The sequence below is a fragment of the Dendropsophus ebraccatus genome, chromosome 8, assembly GCF_027789765.1.
Source record: "Dendropsophus ebraccatus isolate aDenEbr1 chromosome 8, aDenEbr1.pat, whole genome shotgun sequence".
Classification (NCBI taxonomy): domain Eukaryota; kingdom Metazoa; phylum Chordata; class Amphibia; order Anura; family Hylidae; genus Dendropsophus; species Dendropsophus ebraccatus.
The window spans coordinates 103,754,515-103,767,575 of record NC_091461.1 but is presented as its reverse complement, the minus strand read 5'-3'; the positions used below and the strand labels follow the sequence as shown (position 1 = coordinate 103,767,575).

Genomic DNA, 13,061 nt, shown 5'->3' with positions numbered 1-13,061 from the left:
GGCCGTAGTTTCAGCCGCACATTTCCAGCCAAGTAAAAAAAGAAATAGAGAAAAGTCAAAAAATACCACACTCCCCAATACACACACCCCTTGTTGACCATTTCATTAAAAAACATACAATGATGTTCATCGACGCAGTCCACAAAATCCAACACAATCTTCTGGATACTGATATATGAAAAATACAAAAAAAAGGCTAGGAGCAGAACACCTATCATTTTCCGAGTACCATCTGGAAAACAGGTATACAGCCTAGGTAATAGGCTGTATCCCTGTTTTCCAGGCGGTACTCGGGCTGTCTCCACCTTCCCCACGGAATGGGAAGGCAGCAGAAGTCAAATGCTGATGGTTCGGGTTTGTACGAACCTGAACCTCGGCCCTGTTCGATCATCTCTAGCCGTGACTACAGACCAGGAGCCGTGACTACAGACCAGGGGCCGTGACTACAGACCAGGGGCCGTGACTACAGACCAGGGGCCGTGACTACAGACCAGGGGCCGTGACTACAGACCAGGGGCCGTGACTACAGACCAGGGGCCGTGACTACAGACCAGGGGCCGTGACTACAGACCAGGAGCCGTGACTACAGACTAGGAGCCATGACTACAGACTAGGAGCCGTGACTAGGTGAAGGAGAGGTGCCGCCCACATGACTAGTTAGGAGGTGATTTGTATACAGCGCAGGAAGGAATAAAACTACATTTTCAGGGAGATGGAGACAACAACAAACAAGCAGTTTATATGGTGGGAAACACTGCAGCTTTCTTCAGAACATCAATATTGTAACCTGGAACCCTAAATCCTTATGATAAGCTTCTTTTAAACATTACAAAAAAAAAGTATCTATAGACCCTGATGACTCTGCCCTTCCTTCTGGAGACTGCTGGAATATGCACATAGTATTATATATACCGCTAACCTCTATAGAGACAATGTTTGGCCCTATATGACACTAATACTTATACTTACATGGCAATGATTTGGGCACAGTATTACTTATACATTTACAATGCTTGGCAAAATGTAAAATGTTTATGTGACACCGATAGAAGTGAATATTGTTGATATGAGGTGGTAAATTGTAGTGTTTGGAAGTGTAGGTATGGCCCCATAGTCACATAAGATTGACCCTACCCCCTAATGACAGGTTATAGACACAGCAGCCATACACAGAGGTACATATAGTGGCAGTGTATATCACAGATACCACATTTTAGTGCAAGACAGTAGAAAGTCACCAGTTTGTCATTGTCTACAAAATTACAATATTCTTCCACCTGAGTGACCCTCTCTACCTCTGTGCCCCATAGTGGCTACTGCAGGTACAGCTGAAGCCATGATGGCATTATTTGGCTGCTGTATGTCACACTGGTGGTGAATGGCCATATAATGTGGGCAGTATGTGCCAGTTTTCTTTGGATCCTACATTATCATGTTATTTGGGCAGGGTATGCCATATACAAACACATAGACAATATGGTATAACCTGACAGATTATTATAATTTACAGGATATGATGAGATATTACCAATTGTTGACTATTATTGAGTGTTATAAAACTAAGGCTAATGCGTTCCTGTAACACCAGTCGCTATAATTACTAATTAAATAAATTAAGGCCAGAATGGAAGGAAATACTAGACATTAACCCACTGATGATAATATTAAAACATAAGGATAGAAATAATCCCTATAGAGAAGAAATGATGGCCCATGTAACCCTATAGCACATAGGAGTGAATCTGATTGGTCAGTGGCATGCGGGCAGTTAGGATGTTTTGAATGGCATTTGGTTGCCAGGCGACAGTTGAATGCTGAGCGGCTTCAAGGAGCAGCGATCAAATATGGAGGAAAAGGAGACTGGACGAAGAGGACAGAAGAGGAGAAGGGATGTCCATGACGCATCGGATGATGAAGAGACGTCAAATGGAGAGGAGAGAAGAGATGTCATTGACTCATCGAAAGATGAAGAGACGTCAAGAGGACAGAAGAGGAGAAGAGATGTCCATGACCCATCAGAAGATGAGGAGACATCCATGAAGAAGCGGAGGATCGGCACAGGACCGGAGATCATCTGGGTGAGACATCATGAAGAACAGGAAGAAGGACACGGAGGAGAGGAGAAGGTGATCCCTATCCCAAGTGAGAAGATGATTTCTTCAAGCAACAAGGAAGAGGAAGTGAAGGACAACCCCAAGGACCCATCCTACCCCGGCAGCACAATCTCCGCTAACATCAAGAGACTGACTTTCCACCATGTGCTTGGCCGGGGTAGCTCTGGAAGGGTAAAAAGGATAATGTAGAGCAAGCTATTGTCATAGACTGTAACACACTGGTAGTATATGTAGTATTATATGGTGCCCATTTAAACAAATGGCCGCTCATGTAATATATTCACAAAGGTCATAATAATACTTGAATGTCTCTAGAAATACAATGTTACTTGTATTACTTTCAATTCAACTGATGGCAGAAAGTTGTAATTTACTTCTATTTAAAAATGTCAACTTTTCCAGTACTTATCAGCTGCTGTATGTCCTGCCGTTAGCGGTGTATTCTTTCCAGTCACACACAGTGCTCTCTTCTGCCACCTCTTTCCATGTCAGGAACTGTCCAGAGCAGGAGAGGATTTTACATTAGGCTTTGCTGCTGCTCTAGACAGTTCTTGACATGGACAGAGGTGGCAGCAGAGAGCGCTGTGTCAGACTGGAAAGAATACACCACTAATGGCAGGGCATACGATACAGCAGCTGATAAGTACTGGAAGTCTGAAGATTTTAAAGAAGTAAATTACAAAACTGCCCTCGAGGTCTTTGCCCAATACATTGTTTTCTGCTGTCTAATAGACAATCATAGAAGATTTTATTCCTAAAAACTGTGACTACAATACACTCTTTATATGTGTTTCTCTTCTCTTCCTTGCCTTCTAAGAGCCAGAACTCATCATTTTCCATGTACAGAGCTGTGTGATGGCTTATTTGTTGCTTAATCAATTGTACTTTGTTATGACTCCTATCACCATACACATATAGTACAAAAGTAAACTGAATAAGAAAACACAATAATGCAATATTCGGGAGGGGGGGTGTAATTAGAGAATTAAGATAACACGTCAGTTTTACACTTTACAGTAAAACTGACGTGTTATCTTTATTCTGTAGACCAGTACAATTACTACAGTATCTATGTATGTCATCTGTATTATTTTAATTCTTTAAAACTACTTCCGGACAGAACAATTATAGCCCATGGCTTCTAGAACTGTGGAACAAAGCATCACATGTATTGTAAAGGGGAACTATCAGCAGATTAGATAACTTACTGATAGATGCCTAGTTGGCTCGGGGCGCTAAGGATGAAGGTATGTCTGTTACCTTAATCCTTCAGTCATTAAGAGCACTAGAAGCGAGAAACCACCCCCACCCCTCTCAGCACTGTGACAGCCTGCCCCCTCCATTGATGAAGTGGTACCCCCCATGATTATCAATGGAGAGGGTGACCCGGATCGGTGCTCCTAGCGCCTTATTGTGCAGAAGATTTCACAGCTAACAGCACAGGAACGGCACCAGGGATGAAGGTCAGAGACATACTTTCATCCTCAGCGCCCACTAGGGAGCTATCAGTAGGTTAAGATTCATCTAACTGGCAGACAGTTCCCCTTCAGCTTTATGTGCTTCTGATCAGGAGCACATACAGTTAGAGAGCAAGATGCGGCACCAGAGGGCACTTGCCCACGTGTTGACGCTGGCCCGGGTTGGTTAAAGGGGTTGGCCACTTTATAGTAAAGTAGTTCAGTGTACAGTATTAGTAAGTGTACTCACTATATATACTGACAGCAGCCCCCTGTGTACCTCATAGAGCTAAAATCAGACTCCCCTCCTCCAGGCTGTGCTGCCCTGCTCTGTGTTGAGTCCGTAGGATGGCCAACATGGAGGAGCATGTGACTATGCCCCACCTCCAGTGTCCACCACTGAGCCTGTATACTGTATGCCTATGGAAGACACTGGGGGCGGGGCATGGTCACATGCTTCTCCATGTCGGCCATCTTATGGACAAAATCACAACAGAGCAGGGCAGCACAGCCTGGAGGAGGGGAGTCTGATTTTAGCTCTATGAGGTACACAGGGAGCAGCTGTCAGTATATACAGTGAGTATAGTTACTAATACTGTACACAGAATTATATAACTATAAAGTGACCAACCCCTTTAATAAAGGGGGCTGTGGGGCAATTGGGGCGTGAATTCCAGAGGAAAATTTGACAGGATCTATAAAATCCTGACGTATTTTCCAAAACGGAAACCCTTCAGGAAAAATCTTGAAGGGTGTCCATGCCAGATACAACCAGGAAATCTATTCGGTTTCTGGATAGTTTTTCCTGATGTGTGAGCCTCAGGTAAACTGATTGAGATCCCCGCAGAGTAACTCGGTCAGTGACAGGCACCACTCCTGTCACTGACATTTAACCGGTCCTCCCCTTGTATGAAATGAGCTCACCTCATCATTATGACGTACCAGTACAGCATGTGCGGTCATTGGCTTTAATGGGGGAAGGGGTTTAATCTCCTGGAACTATAATATGACTGCAGTAATGACAAAGTGGATTACTACTGATCCTAGGGTTCTCACATACAGTGTTTCATGGAAAAGTATTTTTAGCAGTTTTTATGCAAAAAGCCAGAAGGGTATGTATGCCTCATAAATCCTTAAAAAAACTAAAAAATGTATCTATAGGCTGGTTTCACAGTCATAAATTTTTGCAAAACGCAAAACAAAAAAAAGACAAAACACCATGTTGTTTACTTTACCAGGAACTCCAGAACTCCCGCATACAGATTTTAGCTGGAAGTCAGCAGAAATTTATGAAACTCACATGGCAATTTTTTCCTGTGGAGTTTTTTGGTCTTTGTGGCGGTTTTTCCATAACGCAGCATGCTGCGGGTGTGGCCTTTTTTTTTGCAAACTGTAACATTTCTTTACCTTAGACATCAATTGAATTGCTTGTTCATCTCAAACACACCAGTACTTTTGTGTTTGGCGTTTTTTAATTCCAAGATCAGCTTTCCCATTTTTTCAGGTGTGTTTTTGGAGGCCAGAAAAACTGTGTGTGAAGCCGCCCTAATGCTTCCTTCACACACAGCATTTTGTGATGTTTTCTTTTGTAATGATTTTAATTTTTTACAAGACTTTTGGGGGGATTTGTCCACACTCACTTTTTATCACTGTTATAAAACCTAGCGAGCACCACCGGGTAATGTAATACCGAGTGCCGGCCCCCATGCTCAAAAGAACATATGTAACAATATAGAAGAAAAATGCTAGTACAAAAAGGACTGCACCTTAAAAAATATACGTGTTCCTTCCAAAGGACTTCATCAGGGGTAAATTACCTTCTTCTATATATATGTATCCCACAGGTTGTGTAATTGGTGTTGGGTAATAACCAAACACCAGGGTATACGAGTGGTACATGTTTATAATTAAAGATGTTACATTGTAAATACCTCTCCATGTCTTTTCCCTCCCGGCGTTCTGATCCACGCCAAAGCACGCTGGATGGCGCCATAGAACAAACAATCAAGTTTCAGATCACATGATACAATCATGTGACTAAAATCTCGGTCAAATGGTAATCAAAAATAACACGATGGGCACAATAATCCACAGTATCATGTGTGAGGCCGAAGGCGCATATAGTACTAGCATTACGTGGTATAACCATGTGATCACAGTCTCTACCACAAAATGTATTAGAGTGACGCAATGCGCAGGAGCATCCAGTCCCATCTAAAACTGTATAAGGGCCCGTTCACACTATGAATTTGGTACGGAGATTCCGCCAGGAACCTCCATCCGCAGACTCTGCACCAAATCCCTACTGCTATGTCTTTGAATGAGAGGGCTCGCATGCCTCCACTCTCCGCACCTCTCCGCTCAAAGAATTGACATGTCAATTCTTTGAGCGGAGGTGCGCGAGCTCTCCCATTCAAAGACATGGCAGGAGGGATTTGGCGCGGAGTCCACGGACGAGGTTTCCCGGCAGAATCTCTGTGCCGAATTCGTAGTGTGAATGGGCCCTAATAGATAGTTGCCTCTTGCAGTAACATACATACTGCGCATGCACCAGGCAATAAAGCATAAAAATGAATCTTGTATCCTGCGCGTGTGTGTTGTACGGCACTTTAACTGCATAGTATATTCCCCATTACACCACACAAACAAATTATGTGCAACCAGGTTGCAAAACTCTACAGCTTTGTCCCACAATAGATCAATGTCCAAATCAGGTTCATATTATAACATTGATGAGTTAACATAAAATGCACTTGCACAATGGAGCATAGAACGGCCCGCAGATCAATAGTTAAGACCACAAAAGGCATGATCAGACCAAGACCAGACCTGTATGGACACACAATGCCCCATCATTGGTGCTGCCGATGTAGTTGTTAAATTAATCCATCCCACATTGTATAGTAATCCATTTATAAGGTATATGATTTATATATTCCCTGATACTTATCATAACAATGTTCCACACTGATTTACTATAATAAATATTGTACAATATTTTGCATTGGCTACATTAAAGTAATTGAATTATCATTAATATACTCAAAAATCAACATGGACCAAAGTAAATGCTCAGTTCATTATGACATCTGCACATGCGCTTCATATAATATATAAATAATTAGATATATGCGCTCCTAAAAGAAAACAGACTTTTTTCTCATTATTTTTGCACTAAACCAATATATACGATAAATGCGCTCCTAGATATAAAGAGAATTTTTTCTCATTATTGCTGCGTTAGGCCCGTCACCAAGGGATGGAGAGACACTAATAGGTAAAACTACCCTCCCGAATAGAATACAAACAAAGACAGTTATGGGAAAATAACTATTATACACTTATTGCAACATATGGTGCTATCTATAAAGCACAAAGTACAGACACATCGCTGCTCAAAGTATACATATGATACAATAACAATGATCCTAAATGTAGTCCATGCTATAATTACATCGCTACTCAGATCTAAATCCGACTGGCTACCTCATTGGTAGTCCATTAAAGGGAACCTGTCACCTGGCATTCTGGCGCAGAGCCCGCACGACCTCCCGGTGGAGCCCCGGATACTTACCCTTTGCTGCAAGTCCCGCTCCTAGAACCGGTCCCTGGACGGAGATCTCGCCGTCGGCAGCCGTGCGCACGCTCCAAAGATGCAATGCCCATAGAGAATGACGGCACCATTCATTCTCTATGGGCATCGGACTCATCTCTGGTAATTAGCATACAGAGCGCGCTCACCTTCCGGCGCCGATATCTCCGTCCGGGAACCGGGTCTAGGAGTGGGACGTGCAGCAAAAAGTAAGTATCCAGGCTCCACTGGGGGGTCGGGCGGGCTCGGTGCTGGAATGCCGGGTGACAGGTTCCCTTTAAAGTTTTTTATTCCCTAAACACTAAAAAACATAAAATAGGAAAATGTGCATAAAAAAGAAAGACATACCCCCTTATAAACTTCCAGCTAAGTTCTACCCAATATGTGTGTGTGTGTGTGTGTGACACTACCCATAATGGGGTATTCATCACCTATTCCACAACAAGTTGGAGCACCCTGTGATATGAAGGTTGCACTTACTATTCTTGCACAAGGAGCATCCCTATGACAATGAGGTAATATTGGTGGCTGCAGTCTACAACAATCTTCTGTAAGTCCCTGCACCCGGATACAGAGGATTCTCGCTGTCAGCTCCTCATTCCCCAGACCAAATAGGCTCTAAAGGAAAAAAGAAAGTGTTTCAGATATAAGTATATGAGGACTGAGGAAACCAAATCTTCAGTACTCATCCCTGCAGTGTATGATTATTACTATAGATATAAGGGGGAACTCTGCTGAGCCTGACTGATGACTGTTTCTCCAGGTGGTGCTGGCAGAAGACATCTACACCCGCCAGCAATTTGCTGTGAAAGTCATCAGCAAGAGGAGCCTGCTGACCGAAGGAAAGGAGCACGCGACGGTGGAGCGGCAGGTCTTACACCTTGCATCTGGCAGCCCCTTCCTCATCCATGGACAATTCGCTCTCCAGACCAAGGGACACGTGCTGCTTGGAATGGAGTACATCAAGTGCGGAGACTTCCATCAACTCCTGCAGCAGAAGGGACGTCTGAACATCGCCAATGCACGGTAAAGTAGTCGTAGTCTAATAAAATCCTCTACACTATAGACATTAGGGGACATTGCATGGCTTTAAATATTAGCTAAAACAGGGTCCTGTAATAGTCTGTATTGATTATAGGGTAAGTAACATGAGCTAAGAAGCGTGCTACATAGGACCGGAGACACAGGGAAAGAAGAGAATTTCCTTACCTTCATCCTAATCACCATTTTCATTGAATCTTCTCTTTTATTAATATGTCATTTAGGTGGATCAGTGCACTGGGGACCGGACTGCGTCTCTCACAGCACTTCCCCGCCCGTCCGCTGCCTCCTCATGAATATTGTGGTGGTGCTTCTTAGTGACGTCACTTTGGTCGCTCATCATTGCAGAGAAGCGGATAACTATTAATAAGGAGGCAGTCGATTTGGGCGGGATCTGTACTGTAGCCCCGCCCCCAGTGCAACAAACTGCCTAATTTACATGTTAATTAACAACAATGAATACAACGCTGAGCATAAGGGTAAAAAACATACCATCATTCGCAGCGTCTTCTATCCTGCTGTTAGTTCTCTTTTTATGGACAGTATATGAAATCCAGAGTTTTCCCCAATGTACGTGTACAAGGTCCAGTGACAGCCTCCATTTATAGGAAAGCTATCACAGAACATTATAAAATATTAGGCTTATCCAGTATAATGGCAGCTGGTCTTATATTTCACTACAAGCCAGGCAAGACTGACATAGGACTACACCTATTAAGAAAACATATTTGTATCCCTGACATTCTTATGAAATTACAAAAATATTCTCTTCTGTCACATGCCACATTTTACTACATATGATCCCTCAGAGACACCATAGGGCGACACACAGGATGCTTCCTGGTCTGTAATATGGATCCAAAAGGGTTCAGCCCTACACATCAGCCCCATGTTTCTAGTAGATGGAGTAAAGGAGGTTTAGCAGGACAGGTAGCATGAAGAATAAGATAAGTGTAGTTGTCCCATCAGTCCTCAGTATAGGTATCACATGGTTAGATATTCTGCCTGTCTGCTCTGTACTATGTATTTCCAAGAGCTTTCTGTCATCCTCTAGATACTATTAACTTCTCTTTTCTTTGTGCCAGAATCTACGCCGCAGAACTTGTTTGTGGACTTCAATATCTTCATTCCAAGGGCATTGTCCACCGGTAAGTATATTCCTATTGTCTTTAGTCAGGTCTAGAATCCCAGATAATATTTATATAGTATATTCAGTATTATACGGAAGGTGTGTGTACAATGTACATATCCCTGGAGTCCAGTATAGACATCATCCTGCTGACTGCAGTGACTCCCTAGATGGTGCAGGCTCCTATTAATGGTCTCCTGGTGATATAAAACCTCTTGGTCCTTGTGGCTGGTAATGTAAACTACAGGTGTGATAACCTAGCAGATTGTGCCGGATATCCAGGTATTAAATGCCAATATACACAGATAACTAATGGTAAGACGGGCAATGACTTTAACACCTTTTTTCTTTATTTCACAGAGATCTCAAGCCCAAGAACATCATGCTGACTGACACTGGCCATTTGAAGATTGCCGACTTCGGACTGGCACTTCTGAACATCTCTGAAGACCGGATGGCCGAAGGATCTGCAGGAACACCAGGCTTCATGGCCCCTGAGATGCTGGCTGGGGAGGAGTACGACGCTGGAATCGACTGGTATGCATTCGGCATCATTCTTAACATCATGGTCACCGGTAAGTCCAGATACCACCGAGGACGATTCAAGGCCTCCAATATGGAGGCGAAGATCATCATCAAAGAGGTGAGTATTCTCTATATGTAACACTGATCATACTATAACAGTAGTTTACTCAACAGAAGTAGATTGTCTTAAACCTAAGTATGAGTCCCAAAAAGTATATAAGCAGAAATCTTAATCATGATATATTTCTACTAAACATTATGGGGGAGATTTATCAAACATGGTGTAAAGTGACACTGGCTCAGTTGCCCCTAGCAACCAGTCAGATTCCACCATTCATTCCTCACAGACTCTTTTGAAAATGAAAGGTGGAATCTGATTTGCTAGGGAAAACTGAGACAGTTTCACTTTACACCATGTTTGATAAATCTCCACCTATATCCTTCTTACTTCCTGACACTGCTCCATTCCTATCTTCTCATCACTAAATTTCATCTGTTTCATTTTCAGCTCCTCCAGGAAGATCCGGACCAGCGCTTAGGAGTCCACGGTAACATCAGAGCCCATGCATTCTTCCAGGACATGGACTGGGACAAGGTACAAGCCCTTGGGATGAAACCACCACACATTCCATCAAAACGAAACAACCAGCGAGGCTTCAGACCGTTTGACATCACCAAGATGGAGGCAGAAGATGAGGAGAACGTGCCCGTATCAGCAGACGACCAGGCGTTGTTCGAAAGGTTTTCATTCATCACCTCCACCTGGAAAACCCTGGACAGCACCCCAAGAACACCATGAGGAAGAAGACGACCATCAGGAGGAAGCACACCATGGAGAAGACCACCAGGAGGAAGAGGACCATGGAGAAGACCATCAGAAGGAAGCACACAATGGAGAAGACCATCAGAAGGAAGTACACCATGGAGAAGACCATCAGAAGGAAGCACACCATGGAGAAGACCATCAGAAGGAAGCACACCGTGAAGAAGACTATCAAGAGGAGGCGTACCATCAAAAGCAGAACATCAGGAGAAGCAGAGGAATAAACATCAAGCCATCAGGACACGATAAGGAGAAGATCAGGACATCATGAGGAAAAGGCCCAGAGTTATCATCATTGGATGACGGCTTCCAGATTACTAACATCAATCTGGTGTAAGGAGGTGAGATTTTTTATTTTACTTTTACTAAACTTTGCATTTGGTTGTGCCTGATCATATCAGACACACCAAATGCAGACAAGAATCTTATGATACTATATATATAGTGGTACACTATATATATACTTCATAAAAGACTAAAAAACTTACAATTACATTTACCGGTAACTACCGGTGAGTGTAATTTCACATTCCCCCCTCTTCTATGATATCTATGGTCATCGGCGAAGGGGAAATGAGGTGCGGAAAGGCCGGCTATTAAGGGGTGGAGGAGGCCGGACCTTTTTTTTTTTTTTCTTACATTTAATAAAATTGAAATATGTTACAGCATGGAGAGAAAGGAACTGCTGCACATCACACCTATGGCTGACACTAATGCCACTCGGCTACATATTCGGCTAACAATTGTCAGGATGTTGGTATATAATTTGATCAAACCATATTGCCCCATGTACCACATGCCGGTCTCCTGGTTCACATGGGTCCCTACACCAACTCCACACTGTGTCGGTCAGCGAACGCTAACCCAGCAAAGCAAGCACAAACAGGGAAGGGAGGCCACAGAATGGCCCTGCAACGCCAATGTCACAGGAAGAGACCCAAAATGCCCCCCCAAAACCCAGTTGTCACCACCGGCGGAGAAAGCTGCCGCCAAACAACACAAGTGTGAATATGCTCTTGTACTCACCATTACTGCTGCAGATAGAATGGGAAAGATAGGAGGTACTGACATGTGAGCGCAGGTGTATCCTGCTAATTTGGGTACAAGAGCATATTCACACTTGTGTAGTTTGGCAGCAGCTTTCTCCGCCGGTGGTGCCAACTGGGTTTGGGGGGGGGGGGGGGTTTGGGGGTTTGGGTTTGGTCCTGTGACATTGGGGTTGCAGGGCCATGGCCTTCCTTCCCTGATTGTGCACGCTTTGCAGGGTTATCGGTCACTGACTGACACAGTGTGGAGTTAGTGTAGGGACCCATGTGAACCAGCATACCGGAACGTGGTACATGGGGCAGTATGGTTTGATCAAATTATATACCACCATCCTAGCGTTGGTTTTTAAATGTAGCTGAGTGGCATTAGTGTCAGCCATAGGTGTGATGTGCAGCAGCTCCTTTCTCTCCATGTTGTATTTTATTTTTTTCCCTTTTCTGAGCAGTTGGCACTCCCCTTTGTAAGACCCACATGACCCAAATTAGCAGGATACACCGGTGCTCACGTCAGTACCTCCTATGTTTCCCATTCTATCTGCAGGAGTAATGGTGAGTACAAGAACATTTTCACACTTGTTTTGTTTGGCGGCAGCTTTCTCTGCCAGTGGAGCCAACTGGGTTTTGGGGGGGCACTTTGGGTCTGGTCCTGTGAGATTGGGGTTGCAGGGCCATTCCATGGCCTCCCTTTCCTGTTTGTGCACGCTTTGCGGGGTTAGCGGTCACTGACCGACACAGTGTGGAGTTGGTGTAGGGACCCATGTGAAAGAGGAGACCAGCACGTGGTACATGGGGCAAAATGGTTTGATCAAATTATATACCAACATCCTGGCATTGGTTTTTAAATGGAGCTGAGTGGCATTAGTGTCAGCCATAGGTGTGATGTGCAGCAGCTCCTTTCTCTCCATGTTGTATTTTATTTTTTTCCCTTTTCTGAGCAGTTGGCACTTCCCACTGTAAGACCCACATGACCCAAATTAGCAGGATACACCGGTGCTCACGTCAGTACCTCCTATCTTTCCCATTCTATCTGCAGGAGTAATGGTGAGTACAAGAACATATTCACACTTGTGTTGTTTGGCGGCAGCTTTCTCCGCCGGTGGAGCCAACTGGGTTTTGGGGGGGGCACTTTGGGTCTGGTCCTGTGACATTGGGGTTGCAGGGCCATTCCATGGCCTCCCTTCCCTGTTTGTGCAGGCTTTGCGGGGTTAGCGGTTGCTGACCGACACAGTGTGGGGTTTGTGTAGGGACCCATGTGAACCAGGAGACCGGCACGTGGTACATGGGGCAATATGGTTTGATCAAATTATATACCAACATTCTGACGATTTTTTTAA

The 13,061-nt window shown here is 44.1% G+C and overlaps 1 protein-coding gene across 1 annotated transcript; it reads left to right on the top strand.

Annotated features, from left to right (window-relative positions):
- The first annotated feature begins 1,844 nt into the window (after positions 1 to 1,844).
- LOC138800105 (protein kinase C delta type-like) lies at positions 1,845 to 11,225 on the top strand. The gene is made up of 5 exons (XM_069981913.1): positions 1,845 to 2,285; positions 7,927 to 8,189; positions 9,290 to 9,352; positions 9,694 to 9,976; positions 10,367 to 11,225. Exons 1-5 carry the CDS (start codon positions 1,845 to 1,847, stop codon positions 10,655 to 10,657), a joined length of 1,341 nt encoding a protein of 446 aa, XP_069838014.1. The 3' UTR covers positions 10,658 to 11,225.
- The last annotated feature ends 1,836 nt before the right edge of the window (positions 11,226 to 13,061 follow it).

What these genes read in the sequence shown, in the direction of transcription:
- LOC138800105 (XM_069981913.1), top strand. Translation starts at nt 1,845, where the DNA reads ATGGAGGAAAAGGAGACTGGACGAAGAGGACAGAAGAGGAGAAGGGAT. An exon ending in GCCGGGGTAGCTCTGGAAGG is followed by an intron (nt 2,286 to 7,926) that starts GTAAAAAGGATA and finishes CTGTTTCTCCAG; the next exon opens with GTGGTGCTGGCAGAAGACAT. An exon ending in CGAAGATCATCATCAAAGAG is followed by an intron (nt 9,977 to 10,366) that starts GTGAGTATTCTC and finishes TTTCATTTTCAG; the next exon opens with CTCCTCCAGGAAGATCCGGA.